This window comes from Vicugna pacos, chromosome 12 (assembly GCF_048564905.1).
Source record: "Vicugna pacos chromosome 12, VicPac4, whole genome shotgun sequence".
NCBI lineage: Eukaryota > Metazoa > Chordata > Mammalia > Artiodactyla > Camelidae > Vicugna > Vicugna pacos.
The window spans coordinates 34,759,031-34,780,420 of NC_132998.1; the positions used below are offsets into that span (position 1 = coordinate 34,759,031).

Below are 21,390 nucleotides of genomic sequence, written 5' to 3' on the forward strand. Positions count from 1 at the left end.
TGTGGAAAAGGAAAACTATTTGTTTATTATAGACTGCTGACTTTTAGCTTAGTTTGGAGCATATCACCCACCATCCCCCAATCTTCACTAAATATAGTATAAGAACTAAAATCTGAAACAGAAACAAAGTGGGAATTTTAGGCCATGTCTACCTCATTGCCAATCTGCTTTTCCCACAAAGGCATTTCTGTGATACTCCGTCATAGTAATCCTCAGAATATTTATAACAAATCTTTGTGAAATAATTGAATATTTTGAGATTATCATCACAATTGGTTTACTTGTTTACATATGTAGGTGCACATGTTAAATTAAAATAAATTAATCTCTTGGGTTCTTTCAAGGATATTAACAAAATACTGAAATATATTCCAGTTACTTCATTCTTAAACTACTAAGGTATTTTAACTTTTAACATAACTATATTGACTTATTTTATACAGTCAAAGAATCTGTCCTTTTCCTAGATCTATCATTTTTTGTAGATGACCTTTCCTTTAGCTATAACATATTCAATTAATTCGTGATGGCCTCCAAACTGGTAAATCAAATGCTCCCATCTAGAAAGAAATCAAATATTACTTTAATGCATACAAATCAAAATCATCACTTTGTCAGTAAATGCTAATTACAAAATACATTCTCTAAAAATTTCTTTATACCTAGTGGTTGATATTTGGGCTTTTTAAAAAACGGTAGATTACTATGATAGTTCATCTATGATAAATCCAATATTGTAATGATATTAGTTAAGTCTTTGATCTTATAATATTTGATCAGTTAAGTGATGCACGAATGGTAACGTCAGCATTATTTTCAATAGAGCCAGTGGCTTATGTTCATGGAGAGCAGAATTATAGAGCCGTTCTCTTCTTCTATATGAGCTCTAAAGGTTGGGGTAGGCATGCTAGGGTCCAGGCACCATAGGATTCACAACTTTAAGATTTAGAACAATGAAACTCAAATTGTAACACTAGAGACCAGGAGGCAGCAAGCAGACTGTGGGTAACACAAAACCAAGTGCAGGAAAACTGAAGCAAGGCTATTGGAATCCAGTAGGAATGAGTCAGAGAGGTAATAAGTCAAAACCAGGGTGACAAGCCAGAGTTGGGACCTGTGTGGTCTAGCGCAAGTAGAAAAGTCCAGAACCCAAGAAGAAAAACAAAGACATGTGCCAGAGGGCACAACAAGTCCAAAGTCCAGGTAAACAGAACAGAAACCTGGAGATCTAGGAAAGATAGAAGACAGATGAAAAGACCAGAAAAGTGGGTCTACCCTTCAATTTAGCCCCTGTAGGGAGACTTTTTGGTTAAAAAGGGGTGACACTGAGAATACTGGGTAGCTTCTGAGCTTACACTGAGCTTGACACTAATAATCAGTGGAAAAGGGATTTAAACCAACTCTCCATATTCCAGTGGGCAGACAATAAACTGGCTTAGCTGATGGACACTCACCTGGATGAACTGATGATAATGAGATCTCCCTGTTTGCCAACTTCCAAAGATCCATGGGTGTGAGATTTTCCCAGGGCGTAAGCGGCATTGATGGTGGCAGCGGCCAAGGCCTCGGGCATGGACATCCTCATGTTTACACAGGCCAGATGCATGACCACTGGCTGAGGTGGGAAGAGAAGAAAGTTGGAGAAAAGTAAAAAATGGCAGCTGTTACCTAGGACACTTCTCGACACAGCACAACAAACAATGACTGTTAAAGGTGTAAGTGGAGCTGGCTAAAATTAGCATGAGAAAATTTAAATTTACACATAGAGGCTCTTACGCTTTGGAAAAGATTCCTTTGTTATAGGGATTACCTACCCACTGTGTCTAGTTCATGTTTATAACTTCTTTTATCCTTTAAAAAATTTTTTTTAATTTTTATTTTTTATTGAAGTATAGTTGATTTACAATGTTTCAGGTGTACAGCAAAGCAACTGGTATACATACACATACATATATATTTTTCTTTTCAGAATCTTTTCCATTATGTTATTACAAGAAATTGAATACAAGAAATTGAATATAGTTCCCTGTGTAATGCTTACAACTTTTCAAAGCCACTTACTGTGTGAGGTGAAGCTCACCTCCACTCTTACTAAAACTTCCTAACACTTCTTTGAGCTTCTGCAATTCTGAGAGGGGACATAGGCTGTTGTAAAACCGCAGTGCCCAAGGCTGCATCAAAGCCTAACAGAACCTTCTCTCCTCTCCCTATGCCTGGAGGCATTCACCTGAGGTAGAAATAGCCAATTACACTGCTGCCTGCATACTTTTCCTTGTTTCACAGGAAAATATTTTTAGATCTTTGATACGTTTTAACAGGTAGTCAAGTATTTTTAAGTTAGTTATATGCTTGGTAGAAGTTTGACAGCTCAGAAAGGCACATTAAAAATAATTACCATTGAAAAGCAATATGCATTAGGGTTGAAATCGCTGCCCAAAGCAACTATTACCCCTTCATCTAACATCTTCCTGGCTCGAGGTTGCTTCAGTCTAAGGAGAGGGAAAAAAACGACGTCAGTCTCTAGAAGTGGAACTTTTGTAGAAGAGACATTCAGAATGGACGCAGACTTAAGATTTTAAGATATCCAACCCCTTTGTGTCCAGGAAGAAGAAACAGAAACAGAAACTCCAGGGCTAAGGGGTTGGTGGTGAGGTCAGGCAGAACCCCAGGAGTCCTGACTTTTACCATTCTGTTTTCGAAATCACTTGGCTCTAACTTCTTTACTTTGGGATTATCATGCCCATCTTTATATATATATTCAGAGATCTTGCGAAGGCAGGAAGAAAAATTGTTTTCAAATGTAATAAACTTTTCTTCGACTCCCAAATATAAACAAACAATGAGGTTTAAATAATGCTTTTTAAATTAACTTTCATGTAAACATTTTTTATTCATATCTCTCCCTCTCCTTTTTTCTTGGGGTGGGGGCAGGGTCTCAAACATTTTTGTAGGTCCTTTAAAATCTTGAAGGCCCAAGAGTCTAATATGTAAACTGTTCGTGCTTCTTCCTAGATTGGGCTTCTCCCTGACCTCCTTGGCCAAGTATCATTTATTCTTTGAGACATGACTCAAACGTTATGTCAAAGATAACAGAGCTAGACAACAGTTAAAGTGGTGAGGACAGATTTTATTCATTAATAATTATTACAAAAGGGACAAGAATCCAGTGTGAAATGAACTCAACTTTGCTTTATGCAGTGGTAACTGGAAGTTTTAAAGGGATAATGAAGGAGTCTTGAAGTGGGGCACAGAAATCACAGAAGTGGAATTTTCCAAAAAGCTGGAGGGCACTCGTCAACATGATCTGGGTTAATTGGTGCTTCTGTGGAGAAGAAACAAACTTCTCTATCTTTATGACAAGACGCAGTGGTTTAAGTTAGGCAATGTGTCCACCAGGCTGGGAACTCCTTAGAGAGTTATCTCCTGGAAGGTTTGTTTTTCAAAGAGATGGCTCTCAGGTCCTTGGGAAGATCCTAGGTGGTAGAAGATTTACATCTCAAAGGAGAGAAAGGATTTATAATTTGTAAGCTTTTTAAAATAACAGCTCTAAGAAGAAGCTCAGGGGCCTATCTGCCTATCACTAGGTTTTACTGGGAAAACTTAATTTTCCTGGCAGGTTGGCTTTCTGAGACAGGCACTCTAAGGGGGTCTGGGCTCATTCTAGGGATGCAGCCTTCAGCTGTTAGAAACTATGCTAAAAACAAAAACAAAAACAAAAAAAAACTCCTAACGTTGGAGGAGGTGGGTGAAAGAAATCATTTCTGCTGATTCTGCAGGCTTCATAGGCAAGACTGAGGCTTAGTGGAGAGAAGGGCTCAGAGGAACCTGAGTAAAGTTTGATCAAGGAGAGACTTCCTCCGGGAAGCCGTCTCGGTCATCCCTGTTGGCCCTCACCTCCTCTGGCTCCCCCAGCACCCCATACTCCTGCATTTTAGAAACAATAGTTATTGTTTCACGACAGCAACAGTGGACTAGCATTTAGCCTCTACAAACCTGTACTGCCCAGGCGTGGTTTGTAAAAACGCTACTGAGGGTAACCGTGGCCCCTCCTACTCTATTTCTGGCCTTATGTTCAATTTGATTGGTTGGTGCCCTTGCTCAGCCAGTGGTAAAGCACCTGCCTCTGCTGCTGGGGAAGTCCGGCAGAGGCTACGGATCCCTGAAAGGATTATTTCTCTTTCTTATAATTTGTCCCAGGACCAGCTCTGTTTCTGGCTAATTAATATTTTCACTTGAATGAGTGAATGATAATGTTAAATTCTAGGGGTGTACTGAATATGGCAATGAATTACAGCTGTGAGCGTAAGAGTTAGATTCGGGGTTGGGGGGAGGTACAGCTCAGTGGTGGAATGCATGCCTAGCATGCATGAGGTCCTGGGTTCAATCCCCACCCTGCACCTCCATTTAAAAAAATAAATAAACACTTAGTTACCTAATTACTTTCCTGCCAAAAAAAGAGTTAGTTCTAATCATGTTTTATATGAAGTTCACCTAAGTCTGGAATTTGCAGCCCCCAACAAACTGAGCCCAACTTTCTTTCAGGGCCTCCTTTCTGATCCCTGCCTACCCAATACTATACTCCAGCCACTGGGGTTTTCTATTTGTGCATTTCTGAGTCTGCTGTTCGCCTTCTCTAGAGTACCCACCTCACCCTGAAGTGCATGCACACTCCCATGCCCAGCTCATATCTCACCCACCAACGCTCACTTTCCCAGGTCACTCAGCTGGAAGTGACAGTCCTCTGCAGAATGTCTGTAAGTCTTACTATCTATTCATTTATCATGTTTCAAATGCTTAGACTGCAAGTTCCATGAAGGACTGTGTGTGTCCTACTCACCACTGGATCTCCAGTACCAGCACTGTACCTGGTATTAATAGCTGATTAATTAAGTTCTGTTAAAGGAATTCTTTAATTTTAACTAGTATATTTTTACTGCGCTCCTGTTTTATTTTATTCTCAAAATACATGAATTTCTTTGCAGCCTCAGTAGAAAAAAAGTATGGTATCTTACATATGGGGCTCAATAAAACTTGCCTGGTCATTAATTCAGACAATCATTCTAAAACTATCTAATTAGTGAAAACTGTGTGCCAGGCACTAATACATTAGAGTCATCCTTGAGTCATCTCTCACAGTCCACATACAACCCATCAGAAAGTCTTGTTGGCTCCACCTTAAAACTATATCCTGAATTCAACTCAATTTATACCTCCCTGCTACCACCTTGGATCCAAGTCACTATCATTTCTTACAAGGATATTTGTAAGACCATCCTAACTGGTTTTCTACTTCAATCCTCAACCTCTCTAAAATATATTCTCTACCTCACAACCAGAGGGATCTTTTAGAAAAGTAAGTTAGATCATGTTACTGTTATTTTCCAAACACGCAGTGGCTTGCCATGGGCTTCCTGTCTGCACCATGAACTCGGTCCTCCAAGATCTGCTGCTCCTTCTGGCTTCCTCTCCTGCCTCTCCCTGCCTGGCTCATGCCTCTCTGGCCTCACTCTTGTTGTTGGTCAAACACATGCAGTGCATCGCTACCACCGCACATACCATCCATTCGTCCAGAACACTCTTCTAGGTCCCCCTGCTCCTTCCCCTGGTGTGCCTTGCTCCCTCACTTCCTCTAGGTCTCTGCTCAAATGTCCCCTCCTTGGAAAGACTTCTCTGACCTCCCTGAAAACACAGCACCCTCCCTGCAAACACCCTCTCCTTTTGCCTCACTTGGATTTTTTTTTCATGGTACCGAGCATCTCCCAACATTTTATATGTTCATTTGTTGGTTTGTGCATTGTCTGCCTTTCCCTGTTAGACTGTAAGCTCTTTGAGGACCACACTCTGTTTTATTTGTGGCTGAATCCTCAGTGCCTAGAACAGTGCCTGACCAGTAGTGGGCCCTCGGCACACAGGTTGAAGAGAGAATTAATCAATTATTGGGGGTGCAGAGGGGATTCTTGTCTTTGAAGCATTCCTGGTCTCTGACAGGCAGTTTCCAGGACCACTTATAATACTGTTTCTCTGCTAGGACAATGCGTGAGAGAAGGTGGGTGAAGCAGAGAGACAGTGAGGAAAGAGCAGAGCTGAAAATTTCCCTGCAGGTCATTCTGATGTCCCCGCTCCCTTTCCAAAATGACTTCAGGAGGAAAAAAATACATATATGAGGCAGTAAAAGTATAAAGGGAGCTCCAGATACACTAAGGTGAATGTGTCCCGAATACCTTTAAATATTGTACACCGAGATGCATAAAATAATGATTAAAGAAAGCCCTCGAGTCGCATAAAGCAGTAGTCATTCTGGAAATGAGTCAAGAGAGTTCAGGGCCCAGTAGGTTCCCCTCACCCCACAGGTTCCTCCTAGTGGAGAGATCAGAAAAATACAGGAACAGAAAAGCTAGAGGGAAGAGCGTGGCCTTCTCTTTCATTCCCCCTGTCATCCAAACAGAATGCTCAACCCATCTTGTGGTGGCATAGGGATAGAGTTCAGACTTGTAATGCTGAACTGCCCTCCAACACTGCACGTCTCAGATTTTTGCTCTGTCTTAAGAGATTCAAGGTGAGTTAAAGGAATCCTTTTTTTTTTTCCTGTAAAAACTTATTCTTTGGGTGATGGAGAATGAACCAGATTAAGTATTGATTGATGACTTCGATGACTACTCAGATCTGCAAGAAGAGCAACTGCTTTATTCCTTTCTGTAAAAGTTACTTGAACCTGGCTTTTCAATCCCTAAGGCAGCATTCCTCAGCCTCGACACAGTTCATATCCTGGACTGGACAAGTCTTTGTTGTAGGGCGTTGTTCCGTGCACTGTGGGACGTTTAGCAGCATCCCTGACCTCTACCCACAAGATGCCAGTGGCACGCCCTAGCTGTGACAACCAAAAATGTCTCCAGATACTGTCAAGTATCCCCTGAGAAGCAAAATCACCCCTAGGTTGAGAACCATGATCCTAAGGCCCTACCACCCTACCACCCCACCAAAAAAGAAACATGTATCCCAACCATACAGGAAAGAACCTAGTCCTAAGAGGAAATAAATGGCCTCTTGAATGCTGGTCCTTCTGACCACAAACTTGGTGGCTGTCATGGAAGTGGTACAATTAAAGGGTCAGGAGACCCCAGGTCTCATAGTTGACAGCAGTTACAGAAGATGGACTATATGGGTTCAATCCATGGAAAGCACACAGCCAAATCCCTGGGGCAATGCCACAAAATATACTTGGACATCTCCTCTTTCTTCCCACTCCCAGGACTTAGGAGGATTCTGGCACCCACTTGCATCCTCTTAGGAAAGAGCATATTCAGATTCAGAATACTGTGAAATGTCCCTAACATCTTATACATATTTTTAAGTATAAAGCCTATATCATTATTTTCTAACTATAAAAGTAATACATATTGACTTCTTAATTGGAAAATTCCAAAAAGTGAGGAAGAAAAACAAAGAAAGCTCCACTCTCTACAGTAATCTCTCCACAGTAATCCCACCACTCAAAGGCAATTTGGGTCTGATCTCCTTCCTCAGGGAGGAACATCATAGCAGAATTGGCATCTTATATGAGCTAAGTTTTCCTGACCTGCATTTTTAAGGGATTTGTAAGGGTGATGAAGTAATATTGAGACATCTTGGAAGTCTGTTTTCACAGCTTGTAACTGCTGCTCTTGTGGGGGTGGTGAACAACCTTACCTCAGCATGTAGGCCGTGGTGGGCAGAAGGACAGCAGAGCATCCGGCTGTTGCCATGGCAGCGATGCCTTCATCACTCACTTCTTCCAGGTGACTGATTGCCTGGGCTCCCAGTTCTGCCCCAAGCTAAGCAGAATGGGCAGAGAGAGAGGTTTCACCAACAGCACCAACAAATCAATGAAGTGTCATAAAATAGTTTTTCCTACAAAAATAAATAGCACTCCATCATTAAGATTTCTTGCCAACTACCTCTCATGAGCACCAGACCTCAAATGGGTAAAGGGTTTGTGGACATTCATTTGAAAATTAGCTAGTGCACTACTTCAAACACTATTCTTAAACCCGCACTGAGATCTTCAGATATTTGCTAAAAAAAGAAAGTTTTATGACCCTTATGAATCCAAATAAAATGCTGAGTAATACTAGTAGTATAGCATCATAAAAACATGAGAAAGAAAAGTATCCTGCAATGACACTGCACCCAGGGAAAACAAAAAACAAACTTCAGAAATGTGACATGCAGTCAAATAAAAATTATTAATGAGAAAAAAAGACAAATGGAACCGTTCATCTAATTTGAGATTATCACTTGAACTTGATTTTTCTCCAGATGAAAAGTTTGGGCTAGATTGTTAGAAGACAACCAAGAAGATGTAAGGCTATGATAATAACGCATTGAAGTGGAAACACACATTAAACTGGATTTCTTCTTAACTTGACAAATTTTCACACACACACAAAGTACCCAAGGCTGATAGGTGATCTGTTGTGCATTCCGAGGAAAGGAAAGAAGACTGATTTTTGACATTACCCAGTGACCCAGGGAGGCTGCAATGCCCCCACCAGGCTAGGAAAGAGGGGGGCCCCTGTGGGCAGCTGGCTCAGGTGGAAGGGCATCATGACTGGGTTCTGGGGACTCCGTAGGACAGGACAGACGATGCTCACCAGTGGGAGTTTCTTTTTGATCTTAGAGTGATCCTCACTTTTCCAAATTTGATTTGCTCATCTTCAGTATTGACCTCTATTGATTTAATTCACCAATCATTCTCTATGGCCCAAAGGATATCATTGACTACCCAGTTCACATTCATTGAACAAACATTTGACAAATATTTACTTGCCACAGACCATTGATGTGCCAGGCACTGTGCTAACCTGCAGAGAATAGGACTGTGTAAGAAGATGTGGGTGCAGCCCTCAGTGTGTTCACAGTCCAGTAGGGATCACAGAGGCAATTGTAATACAGTGGAATAAGGACCAGGAGGGACTATAATCCAGTCTTGGAGACATTTGGGGAGGATTCCAGAGAAGTGGTTGCTAAGAAGAAACATGGAGGAGGGTCAGAGTTAGCCATGCAAAGGGAAGAATTCAAATGGGAGAAGCAGCAGGTACAGACCTGTATGGGGTATTAGGTCACCAAAAGTAGTTTACTGTGAATGGTTCACAGTAAAGATGGTGGAGGAGGGAAGAAAGAGGAAGGCTGAGAGGCAAGCAAGGACTAGATCCTGGTAAGCCTACGCGTACAGCGTTTAGAACCCATCCTAAGAGCAACTGTAAGCCTTCAAGTGGTTTTAAGCAATGATGAGGAAGGATGAGATGCACTGTGGGACTGGAATAGAGGAGCAGATGACAGTGGAGGCAAGCCTGGGGGCGAGGAGAAGAGGTGTGGCAGGAACCCAGGTCATAGCCAGAGGTGGTCGCCATGAGGCAGTGTGGTGAAGAGAAGTGGACCTAGAGATGTTGAGGAGGAGAACTGGGAGGACTTGCTGGTTGGTTGGAATGTGGTAGGTGAGGGGGTGGGAGGAGTCAAAACTATGTCCAGGGTTTGGACGTAGGCAATAGACAGATAATGTTGTTGTTCACTGGGGCAGGAAACCCAGGACAAGATCTGGACATGATATTAGATAACAATGGACATGTGGTTGTCGAGTCACATGTGGAGTATCTCCATCTATATGTATGCCCCCAGCGAAGTTGTTTATTTAGCTGCAGGGCTTAGAGGAAAGACAGTCAGACTCCCAACCGTAGGAATTTCGTGCGTCTTACTCACTGCTGAATTCTCAGTGCCTAGAACAGTGCCTGGGACATGGTAGGCACTCAAATGTTTCTAGACAGCATGAATGTATGAATCTGGGAAAGACATGTAGATCTGAAAATCATCCTGTGGCTATTAATGGTGTGCTCCACTAAAATTCACCTGGACGCTGCATCAGAAAGACCCTAGAACCAGCATGTGAAATTAATAGACTGTGCTAGGGTAGCTTTGTGTGCTAATCAAAACAGGTTGTGAATTTAGTACGTGAGATCACAAAGGTTCTTCCTTTTCTACTTATCACCAGGAGGTGACAGTAAAAGTAAATGGTCAGCAGAAAAGTCAGGGAGTCCAAGGCTCAACTGGGCCAAACCGCACATTGTTCAAATTTCTCCATTCTCTATCTTTTCAGAAGGCTTCGTCTGAACAAATCAATTAAGCTTTCCATAGCACGACTGTTGACAAAGGAAAAGCAAAAGATCAGAAGTACCTCAGCAGCCTTCATTGGGTGGAGTTCATCCCCATGGAAGTTGATCTGCAACCCTATATCTTTGCCATTTTGGAGAATCCTTCTGGTGGAATCCAGATCAAAGACGCCCTTCTCACAGAATACATCTATACTGTCAACGTGTATTTCCCCACTCCTGCCAAGTTCCTTCAGCTTTGGGAGGTGGTTACTGATGATGTCATCAGTGGCTTCGGTAGCAGTTTTTCCTCTGAGGGAAGACAATGAGGTTACCATGGGCAAGTTTAAAAAAAAAGAATCAGACAAAGGGTTTTTTGACACCTGGGGAACCTGAGAAACTATGGTTAAATGACCCCGAGCCTCAGAAAGGTAAGGTAAAGAAAGAATCAAAGCTTTAACTCGGGACTCAACAACTGGGACAAGCCTACAGAGAAGAGGTGCTGATCAGACTTCTGTAGTCATAGACCATATACTTGGAGACTCTGGCTCGCCCATTCTGGCACATCCATGCCAGCCAGGCCACCTGGCTGAAAAACTGAATCCTCATATCAAGGGCACTTAGAGGACATCCTGGATGCTTCCCTGACAACCCAATTGTGGGCCCCTTATCTGGGCCCCAGCTATCACCCTAGCTTTTTCTTCCTCCACACTATTCCTAGAAGCACCTGCCTCAGGCTTTCTGTCTTATCATCTGGGGACGGGGGGGGGAAGAGGACAGTAGAAGACCCTGAAATGCCTTCTAAGATTCTGGGTAGTTAAATACGAGAAAGGGCTGGGTCTTTGAACTCAGATAGACACAGAGCTCTGCCACTTGCTGGCTATGTAACTTTGGATATGTGATGTAGACGTCATCTGGCATATTCTAGGCCTCAGGCTTTATCACTGGGGATTGAGATCAGACCTCAGAGGCTCATTGGCAGATGGAAAAAATGTCTGTAAAACTTCAGCCTTGTATCTGGCATATGGAAGGTTCTCACTCAGCAAAAACCATCTGGGTGGGTAGATAGAAGTGGACAATGAGGAGGCAGGTACTTATACATGCTGTTTCTAATTCTCGAGACAACCATACAGAATAAAGGTGTTATTTAGCTGATTTACAGATGAACAAGTCACATTTAGAAGAGTTAAAGGATGCCCCCAAATCACCCAGCTGGAAGTAGCTAAGCTAAATTCAAGCCCAGGTCTGGAATCCCTCCAAAGCCTGAGACTTTTCTACCATGTCAGTCTTTCCTACTGAAAAAACAACAACAACAAAAAAAAAAAAACCCAGACTACCATAGACAGGCAATCCCCAAAATCTTCATGCAGTTTCAAGCCTTAATAATTTCAGAAGTATAAATGCTAAAAACATACAACAAACATCATTTGAAATAGTATGTAGTTGTTTCTTTTCTACTTAGTTTTGTACATTTTTCACAATAATTTTCAATGTTAATTTTGTTAATTTTTAGTTGCTCTGATTAAAGATGGTAAACAAAATATTGACATTAAAAATTTTCAAAGTTCACAAAAAATGTAGACAAAATTTTAATTAATTTAAATGATTTAATTATTAATTCATTAATGTTTTCATTTATTAACTGGTTTAACTATTTGAATGATTGAATCATTTTGTAAGCATAAAACTGCACAAAGACTTTGGAGACATCTTGTGAATTTTCAAGTCCTTGATTTCTCTTGGATCTTTTAATTCTGGAACTGCAGGTCTTCTGGTCTAGTATTTCCAGGACAGATTAAGATGCAGATGCAGCAGGGGACAGAATTTTCTACAGCAAATTCATACAGGAGGAACTTTTTAGAGAAAGGGGAAAGCTGAAAAAACACTTACAACAATCGAACAAAAATGTCTGCTGCTAAATAAACAGATGAACAAAAATAAAAACCATTCCGGGTCATCTTGACTTCACGATTTGATCTACCTCCCACAGGGTGTTACTCTTAATTTCTAAAGTGCCTTTAAGCTCACTATCATGGAAAACTATTTAAATTCCTATCTGTCATTTTAAAGGATTTATTAAGGGGAATTTTTGTTAACCAAAAGAGGATTTTTGAACATTTCTTCTTCTTTCAACATTAAGGGACTTGCCAACAAGTGAGTCTGGTGGAAACAGCCTTCTTAAAGCCATGAGTGTAAGGTGACTGACCATTAGACTCAGAACACCTTTCCAAAGGCTCTCCTGGTCTCTCTGCAAGAGCTAAAGTGCTAGTGCCCCCTCACCCACTGGAGAACACAGCCCCCACTTAGGTGCCACATGACCCCTTCTTGTCCTCAACACCCCGAGTTAAACCCCGGTCCCTTCCACTGAGGTTACTTTGGCACTGAGTGAGCCCCGCAGTAAGTGGCGGAGATGCCGATGTCCAGCTCCCGCCGGGCTCGCTCAATCACACGCAGCATCTTGAGCTCCGTGTCCAGGCTGAGACCGTATCCACTCTTGCACTCCACCAGCGTGGTCCCCGCCCTCATCATGCACTGAAGCCGCTGCTGGAGGGAAATGAACAGCTCCTCCTCTGAGGCCTGGCGCGTGTGCTCCACTGTGAAGTTGATGCCTCCTCCAGCCTGGTGGATTTCCATGTATGTGGCTCCTGCCAACTGAACACACCACTCACATTTAGGCCTGGAAAATGCAGGGAGGCTGCAGGCAGGGGTGATATTCAAAACGATTAGCAATCGATATGGCACGGGTACCAATGGATCACAAAGAATGGTAGGGCTTATGGTTCTGGAAGTCCCTACTCTGCCAGGAAGTGAGGAATTGGGAGGCGGTGCCAGGAAGGGCACGGGGTGGCAGAGATGCGGTGGAGACTTGGGGTCTCAGGGTAGTGACAGTTTACTAACAGGTACAGAAGTATTTCAGTATTTTAATGACTCAGCCAGCCCCTGTGTATACCAGCTAATCTTAGCCTACCCCTCAGCACCTATGAGAAAGCAAAGCTTAGCTGATTAGGGAATCCCGCTGCAGGTATTCAAGTCTCCACTCAGAGATCCAAGGTCTTTCCACGCCTCAGTATTTGGCCACTAGTTTCAGGCCTGACCTTTGTCACTCAAGCAAATAAAAAGGCTTTTTCTGGATGCCACCATTCCTGTTACTCCGGGCAGCAGGGAGTGTGCCGGAAAGTGTGCCGGAAAGTGTGCCAACCTGGGGGCTCCCTTAGTCATACCCTTCCCTTCTGTTCTTAATTCTGTCGTGTTCAACTGACTGCAAACTCGAGCTTTTGAGGAGTTTCAAAGGTTTTATAATACATGATCTTCAATGGTTTCTTGTTCAAAAAAAAAAAAACTTGATGGGTTCAGCCTTTTCTGCATCACTATCTGCATCATAGAATGAGAGAATTGGACAGCAAATCTCTAAGGCTGATTTTTGGCTCTGAAATTCTGTGATTTAATAAAGTCTTAAAGACAGCTCTAGTTCATTGAGAAAGGTAAACAATATCCAAAGAAACTTTTTCTTTTTCTGAAATAATCCAGTTTAGCTGTTAGGATGTACAGCTTTTTAAAAAACAATGTAAAGAAAAGATACGGAGGAAACTTAAGTGTATATTACTAAGTAAAGGATATGATCTGAAAAGGCTACATACTGTATGATTCCAACTATATGACAGTCTGGGAAAAGCAAAACTATGGGGACAGTAAAAAGATCAGTTGTTGCCAGGGGTTGGGGAAGGGAGGGATAACTAGCTGAGCACGGAGGATTTTTAGGGCAGTAAAATTACTCTGTATGATACTATAGTGGTGGATACATGTCATTATACATTTGTCCAAACCCAGAGAATGCACAACACCAAGAATGAACAGTAACAAAAACTACAGACTCGGTGATAATGATGTGTCAATGCAGGTTCATCCATGGTAACAAATGTACCCCTCTGGTCAGGGATGTTGAAAATGGAGGAGGCTGTGTTTGGGGGTTGGGGAGACATGGGGGTTGGGGAGAGGGCAGCGATATATAGGAAATCTTGTACCTTCCATTCAATTTTACTGTGAGCCTAAAACTGCTCTAAAAAATAGTCTACTAAAAACAAACAAACAATGTGAAAATGGCTCCACAGAGATTTGAGGGTTGACTATGCTAACTCATGGCTGACAAAGACTGCAATTTATGTTTCTTAATGTTTCACTTTTCTGGAAAAAAATGGGAATATAAAACTTATTTTATTTTAGGGATTAGTAATATATTTTTTCATGTTTGACCTCAATGGTGATTTTCAAACTGTTTCCTGGAGCCCCTTCAAAGGCTACCAGGGGATGTCCAGGGGGAAAGGAAAGAGAGGAGAAATTAGTGAGCAAAGCAGGTCAACTTGATTTTAAAAGGATTCTGCAGCTAAAACATTTTGATAACTATTATACTTAAAATGACTGCTAGCCTTGTGCACAGTATAAAGATTTCGTACCAAGTTATAAATTAGTTAATTTTGTTGTAATTTATTTTTCATAGTCCACGCCAGTAAAAATATCCATTAAAAAGACATCTAGACATATGTTGTAAAGCCAAAAGCTTACAAGCTCTTTAGAAAAAACCTTGTCTGTATTTGTGCTTTATTTTGATTTGCCATCATTTATTGTAGTTACCTTCATTGCAAACTCATGAACTCTTTCACCAGCCCATACTGGATGTGTGTGTGCATCCACTAAACCTGTAATCATAAATTAAATCATTTTAAAAGTTAAGAAATAGAAAGCACTTAGATAGCAGGCAGACTATACCATACGGCTCTTGGGAAAGCATGACGGTGGTCAGCGATCTTGGAGGAGGGTGGAGGAGGGAGCTTTGCTGCCTGGCTGGTGTACAAGGCTCTAACGGAGGATGGTGACTCAACACGATGAAAATATCCCCTAAAGAAATACAGCTCCTTTTGCCCAATAAATCCATGCTCACCAAGCAAACTTTTAAAACAGGGTGTCAAATCTGTAAGTTGAACAAAATTGAGGACTATCAGCAAGGAATAATCTGAGTGTGAAAAAGAATAATATAATCCCTATCCTGAACTTCGAGAAATATGAAACCAGAAAGATGAGTCTTTCTGTGAGAAAGAAATATATTTTAATTAAAGAGAAGCCATAATGCAATCACTCAGAACTTTTGTTTATCCAAGTACAATTCAGTAAAGTATATCCTTCCAGAACATTCAAAATACTTTATGGATTAAATGGCTTACTAGTGGTTCTGATTGGGATAAAATCAAAAGTCTCCATTCGGACTGCTTTCTCTACTATATTCTGTTTTTTCTCATGAGGTTTCATCCTGCCTTTCTCTCCTGACCCCCAAGAGCCAGAAGGTAAGACACTCTGTCAGCTGTACACAACACACAATTTAAAAGTATAAATCCTGGCCTCTGTGTTTGCACAGAACTCAAAATTTGTGAAACTGGTTTCAGATGATCACATGAAGCCATAAAACACAGATAATGTAGGACATAATGGTTAATAAACTGATTCTGTTGTCAATCTCTGAAGATACAAATGAACTTCAGTGAAATCTTTCAAGTTTCTTGGTTTTGTTTTTTCTGCCTAGAGATGAGTCCTTTGTTTCACACTCTCTACACATTTAGAGTATATTCTGGAATTAGAGACAGCAGGTTGCCCTGTTTGCCTCCCTTGTGCAATGGATTAACAAAGTTCTTCCAGTGGCTTTTGAACTTAAACTCAACACAACTAGTTTCTCTTCAGCATGTGCATGGGAAGAGATGGAGTGAATAAATGGGTCTGCTTTTCAGCTTGCCCTTTACCTGTTTAGCAGTCTTCAGTAAGATATTCCACCCCTAAACATCAGTGTTCTGATCTGTAATGTGCAGATAATGATACCTTCCAGGGCAATTATAAGGATTCAACACGAAAATGTATTTGTAAAGCAGCTAAACATTTAATAGTAGAGATTCAATAAATAATTCAAAAATTATTATATTTTAATATTATTGGGAGAGCCTATTTAAAACAAGCTACTACTCTTCCTCTTTACCTTACTAAAACACCTTTCAGGGCTTTACTGAAAAAGAGGTTAATACCTGGCAAGATGCATTTCCCAGAACAGTCAATTCTTTCTTCAAACGTTTCTCCCGAAAACTGTTTTTGGATAGCATCAGCAGGACCAATGGCTTTTATGAGCCCGTCTCTGAAGAAAAATCAAGAAATTATCACTAAATCAGGGGGAAATATTGTGAGAAATTTGACCAATGATTTTAAAATATGTTATCAATGCCTTTTGGTGTCAGTCAATATTTATTGTATTTCCTTCTTGAGTTTGTCTTTGGAAAAGTGACTCTAGCTACATGCAAAGCAAGAAGTCAAATCACGTGTAGCAGAGATTGTCAGTTGCTCCCCAAGATCAATGGTCCCTTTTCCCACAGTGCTGAATTCCTAAATTTTAGCTTGAGTCATGACCACTCAGAATAAAGACTACATTTCCGAGTCTCCCATCAGCCAGGCGTGGCCATGTGACTGAGTTCTAGCCAGTACAATTGCTTTCTCTTCCTACTTCCTACTGGCTGGAATATAGACACCACAATGAGAGATGGAGCAGCCACCTTGGATGATGGAGTGCTGGTCAGGAAGACGGTGGTGCTCAACAGAGCAGGATAGTAGGGTCTGGATCCTCAGAACTCCATGGAGTACAGCCATTAACCAGCCCTAGATTCCTACCTCCCTGCAATTCTGTTAACTGATTTTAACAAATGTTTGACAGTAACACTGGGAATCTTTTCTTTCTTTGCTAATTAAAAACAAATACACACACAGTCCCTTGAAGCTGGGCTCTTACACAACCTTAAGCAGTCTCAGATAAGGGGTGAGACTTGTGTAATCCTGGGGTGACAGGGCTCTCCAAATCAGATGGGCATCCAACCCCCATTCCCACTCTTTGGCTGTTCTTTTATTCTCAGAAGGTTACGTGAAAATAACAAAAAATGTCCTCTCTTCCTGGTGGCTGAATCTTAATTTACTATCTGAATATTTGGCAAACAGATGGAGAGGGTAGGAGAGGTGCTTTGTAAAAATTCAGATCTCAGAACTCCACCCACAGAGATGCTGATTCAAAAGTCCTGGGGATAGGAAGCAGGGGATGATGAGGATTGGATGAAGGTGGTCAAAAAGTACAAACTTCCAGTTATAAGATAAGTAAGTACTAAGGCGCTAATGTACAGCATGATAAATATAATTAACACTGCTGTATGTTATATATGAAAATTGTTTAGAGACTAAGTCCTAAGAGTTCTCATCACGTGGAAAAAGCTTTTTTCTATTTCTTTGACTTTGTATCTATATGAGATGATGGATGATCACTATACTTATCGTAGTAATCACTTCATGTACAAATCATTATGCTGTATACCTTAAACTTACACAGTGCTGTATGCCAATTATAGCTCAATAAAACTTGAAGAAAAAAGATCTGGGGATAGGGGGTCATGTTGAGGGGTGGGCGGGAAACAGATGTCTGTCTTTTTAAAAGATCTTAAGCCATCTGAGGCAGGTTACCACGGTCTGCACTTCAAGAAGCACTGGAGAGTACCCTGACCCCTTCTGATTGCTGGACAATTATCTTTTATAAGCAGAGGCAGGATCCTGATGTGTCCCAGTGGGATGTGCAGCTCGAGGACGTTTTTTTCAACTGAATGACAACCCTGAGTGCTCAAACACGTTAGCAACAGGCACCTAAAAGGCAGGCGTGCCAATCAATGTCTCCTTGGGTGTGGAAAGCCGTTACCTCTTTCCCCTGCGACAGCCCAAACGTTAGAGAAAAAGCGCCAAGCCAGGTCTTGGCTGACAGGTAACCGTCCCCCCTCCCCTCCCCCCCCAGGACGACCCCGAGCGCCCGCAGCCACAGAGCACGAGGCCACTTACGTGCCCACCACTAGGCTGGCGCCCTCCAGCACCGCCAGGCTGCGCAGCGCGTCCCGGGCCAGGAAGCGCTCGCCGCGGGCGCACACAAGCACCACTTGCCGAGCATTCTCCAGCAGGAGGCGGTGGCCGCTCGCCATGTTGCAGCGCGCCGCGGGTCTCGTCCAGGCTGCAGAGCTGGGACAGAGGGCCCGCGGAGGAGGGGGCAGGTCCGCAGGCTGCACCGCCCTGGCCTGGGAGGGCGGAGCGAGGGCGGGGGCTGAGCTTCCTGACCTCAAGGGATTCGCGCAGCTGCAATACAAGTATCAAAGAGAATGATGATTAGTAATAAATGTTATAATGGAATTTCCTCTTTCCTGGTCGCTTTGTCACGTTCTGGGTAAATGTAGTAGAGATTACTGTCCCTACTTTACAAATAAGGAAACTGCAGGTCGGTGGCGGGGAGAAAGGTGGGCTGTGACAATCACGTGACCATGTGGAAGAGAGTCACCGAGGGCACCGGGAGGTGACAGTCAAGGGAAACCTGGTAGAGGCAGGTGTCAGAACCTGGGACAGAGCCCCAGGAGGGGACACAGTGGGGAGAAACCTGTCCAACAGGCGCAAGGGCCGCCCCTAGCGGGAACCTAGGGAAGCGGGAGGAGAGGGATGAGGTGGGGGTGTTATCCCTGGGTCCGCGCGGCCTGCGAGCACTGTGGCGGGTGCCTCGCACTTTTCAGTTGGCCAGCTCCGCTCCCGGATGCACTACCAGATGGTCCCCAAGATGAAGGGGGACCAGAGCAGGGGAGGATAGAGCCAAGACTAGAGAATAGGTTGGCGCCTTCGCCCATCTTCCCTTATGCCTTCCTGAAGGATAAGGTGAAGGGATCTTGGATCCAAACTCGTTAAGGTAAAATTGGTTTCAGCTCAGTATCCCCCACCCCAACTGTATCTGGTGGGAAAGACCCTCAATTAGCCACCAAGGTTGGAGACTGAATCAAACTTATTTAAGGAAGATGGTCTGTGATTCTTACCCACAATTCTTCCCACCTGTCAGTTACTGAGAATACACTGGCTGGCACCCAGTTTGGTTTTGGGTTTCTCAAATATTTTATTTTGTTTATACACTTTTTATTAGAAGCTCCGTGTTAGGCCTTGTGGGACATACAAAGATAGGAAGGCATTCTTCCTGCCTAGCAAAGACTTTACAGTCAAAAGGAAGACACTTTATGGACAATGATAACAAACTGTAAGAGAAGGCCAAGGCCAGCAAAACCGCAAAATATGTCAATTTTGGGTCATTTTAAAGCCATTTAGAAATGAAGAACAGAAAGCCAAAACTCCCTTTGATGAACACAATAAACAAGAATATACTTTGGCTATATATTATGGCCATAAAAAAGAGAGGTCAGTCAGGTAGAAAAGAGAGAGGAAAGAAAAAAAATTGGGAAATAATCCAATAGTGTGAGTAAAAGAGATCCTAAAGAAAAACAAACAAACAAATCCATAGACTACTCACAGCTCAGACATGCAGTCACAAACAGATGTGTGTGCCCATGTCTATCCACAGTTTATAAAGAAAAGTATAATATATAGGGACAAATAATAGAAGTAGAAACAGTGGAAAGTAGAAACATAAAGTCAGTAATTTATAGAGGAATAGTAAAACTTTGTATTACAAAATTTCTCCTAAAGGGTTGAATCTGTTACATTTTGCAATTAAAGGCATATTTGTAGATTTATGCACTTAAAGGTACAAAGGATGGGGTGAAATTGTAGGAAAAAAAGACATTGTTCAATAAAGTTGCCTTAATCCCACTTTTGTTACTTATGGGCTATTTGACCGTGGGAAATTTACCTAATTTCCCAACGCCTCAGTTTTCTCATCCATCTTGTAGGGATTAACTGTTTCTATTTTATGAGCTTTAAATAAGACGAAATGGAAATCACTTAGCCCACTGTCTGGCTCTAAATAAGTAATAATAACAATTATTATTATCATTATTATTACTATTAATTATTATTATTATTACTATTAGTTTATTTTAATCCTGCTATTTGTCTCGCTGTGCAATTAGGTTAAAGATTAGATTTCAACCAATAGTACTAAGTTCCCTCCTGACTTCACAGAATGTACCATGTTCTTAAAGTTTATAAGCTCTTGATCAGAAAAGAAATTGTACCTTTCTTCATGGGGATTTATATTTGTGGGTGAATTGAGTGTATCCAAATATAGTCCAACATTGCCAATATAGACAACATTGCCTGAAAAACCCCTGCAAACAAGAAGTTTGCAGAAGCAAGAAAGATAATGGTCATTGTTAAATAATTACAGAGGGGTGAGAATAACATATTTTTCCTCAGAAATAACCAGCATCCCTGTAGCACTTCTTAGTTTACAAAGTACTTTTTCACATCACGGGACTCATGTTGGCTGATTTCTTTCCCCTACTCTTCCTTCCTTTTGACCTCCAGTTATTTTTTTTCAGTTTGCAAAAGGTAAAAAATGTCAACAGAAAAGCTCACACAGAATAACTAGCTTGACGCCAGTAGGGCCTAAAAGGTCAAGCCCAAAGTAATTTCCTCATCATCAAGGTCTGCTTCTGACCTAATCAAAAGAGGCAGATCACAGAGCAGGCCAAGGACCTAGTGGCTCCTGGCTTTTGGGTAAACAAAAAATTGCTAGCTCTGGTCTCTCCACGTTGTCCAAGGACACAGTTCACAGCCCTTTCTCCTAGTATTTGTCCAACTGGGTTGGAAAGAGGTGGGAAGAAATGGAAAGATTCTGAGAGAATCTATCTAAATCTTCATTTGCACATGGGAGACAAAGCTTTCTCTTTCGCATTGAGAGAATCTGCAAATCCAATTTCTTTGAGAGAGTTGTCAAGAAAAATCAAACGCAAACTGCTTTGAATAACATCTGCTGTATAACTGTTTGTGTGAATTTTATGTGGCGTTCGCCTAGGACTTCAGGTTTGGACATTATAACCCCATTCCTCTTTCTCCACTTCTATGAAGATTGGAACGTTAAGAATCTGCCCTAAGGAGGGTCAAGTTCCCCAGATTTGCACCAATATTGTGGTCAATTCCTCTCAAATGACCCAGTTTCAAGAACTTTAACTCAGGGTTTCATATGAAAGCTATTCTTTTGAAATGCTAGTGGCTCATCACAAGACAGAGTGGACCAGAAAGAGGACAGGTCTGGATATCTACTTTGAGGAAAGTATAAGCAATTATGTCCCTATCAGCCTGTCATGAGGAGGCACACTGCATATATTACTTGTGCTTGGAAATTGCAACAAGGCTGTAAGAAAGGTAGAAGTAGCAGCTGAGGTGCAGAGTTGAATTGGATAGTACTATGAGAAAGAGCTGATAAGAGTCAGAGGCAAGATTCAAAACT

At 41.9% G+C, this 21,390-nt stretch overlaps 2 protein-coding genes across 4 annotated transcripts in view; one reads left to right on the top strand and one right to left on the bottom strand.

Moving 5' to 3' along the window:
• AMDHD1 (amidohydrolase domain containing 1) overlaps positions 1–21,390 on the bottom strand; it is a 61,162-nt gene continuing 39,772 nt past the window's right edge. Inside the window, exons 4-12 of the mRNA XM_072973210.1 lie at positions 18,018–18,305; positions 16,184–16,290; positions 14,751–14,815; positions 12,496–12,773; positions 10,208–10,433; positions 7,687–7,811; positions 2,396–2,489; positions 1,455–1,615; positions 1–560 (exon numbers count right to left, since the gene is read on the bottom strand). Coding sequence (XP_072829311.1) covers positions 473–560; positions 1,455–1,615; positions 2,396–2,489; positions 7,687–7,811; positions 10,208–10,433; positions 12,496–12,773; positions 14,751–14,815; positions 16,184–16,290; positions 18,018–18,154 — 1,281 coding nt within the window. The 5' untranslated portion in view covers positions 18,155–18,305 and the 3' untranslated portion in view covers positions 1–472. The remainder of the gene's footprint in view (positions 561–1,454; positions 1,616–2,395; positions 2,490–7,686; positions 7,812–10,207; positions 10,434–12,495; positions 12,774–14,750; positions 14,816–16,183; positions 16,291–18,017; positions 18,306–21,390) is intronic.
• CCDC38 (coiled-coil domain containing 38) overlaps positions 18,736–21,390 on the top strand; it is a 66,203-nt gene continuing 63,548 nt past the window's right edge. For all 3 annotated transcript variants that reach the window (XM_072973207.1, XM_072973206.1, XM_072973208.1), the window contains exon 1: positions 18,736–18,900. The gene's annotated coding sequence lies outside the window, so the exon portion shown is untranslated. The remainder of the gene's footprint in view (positions 18,901–21,390) is intronic.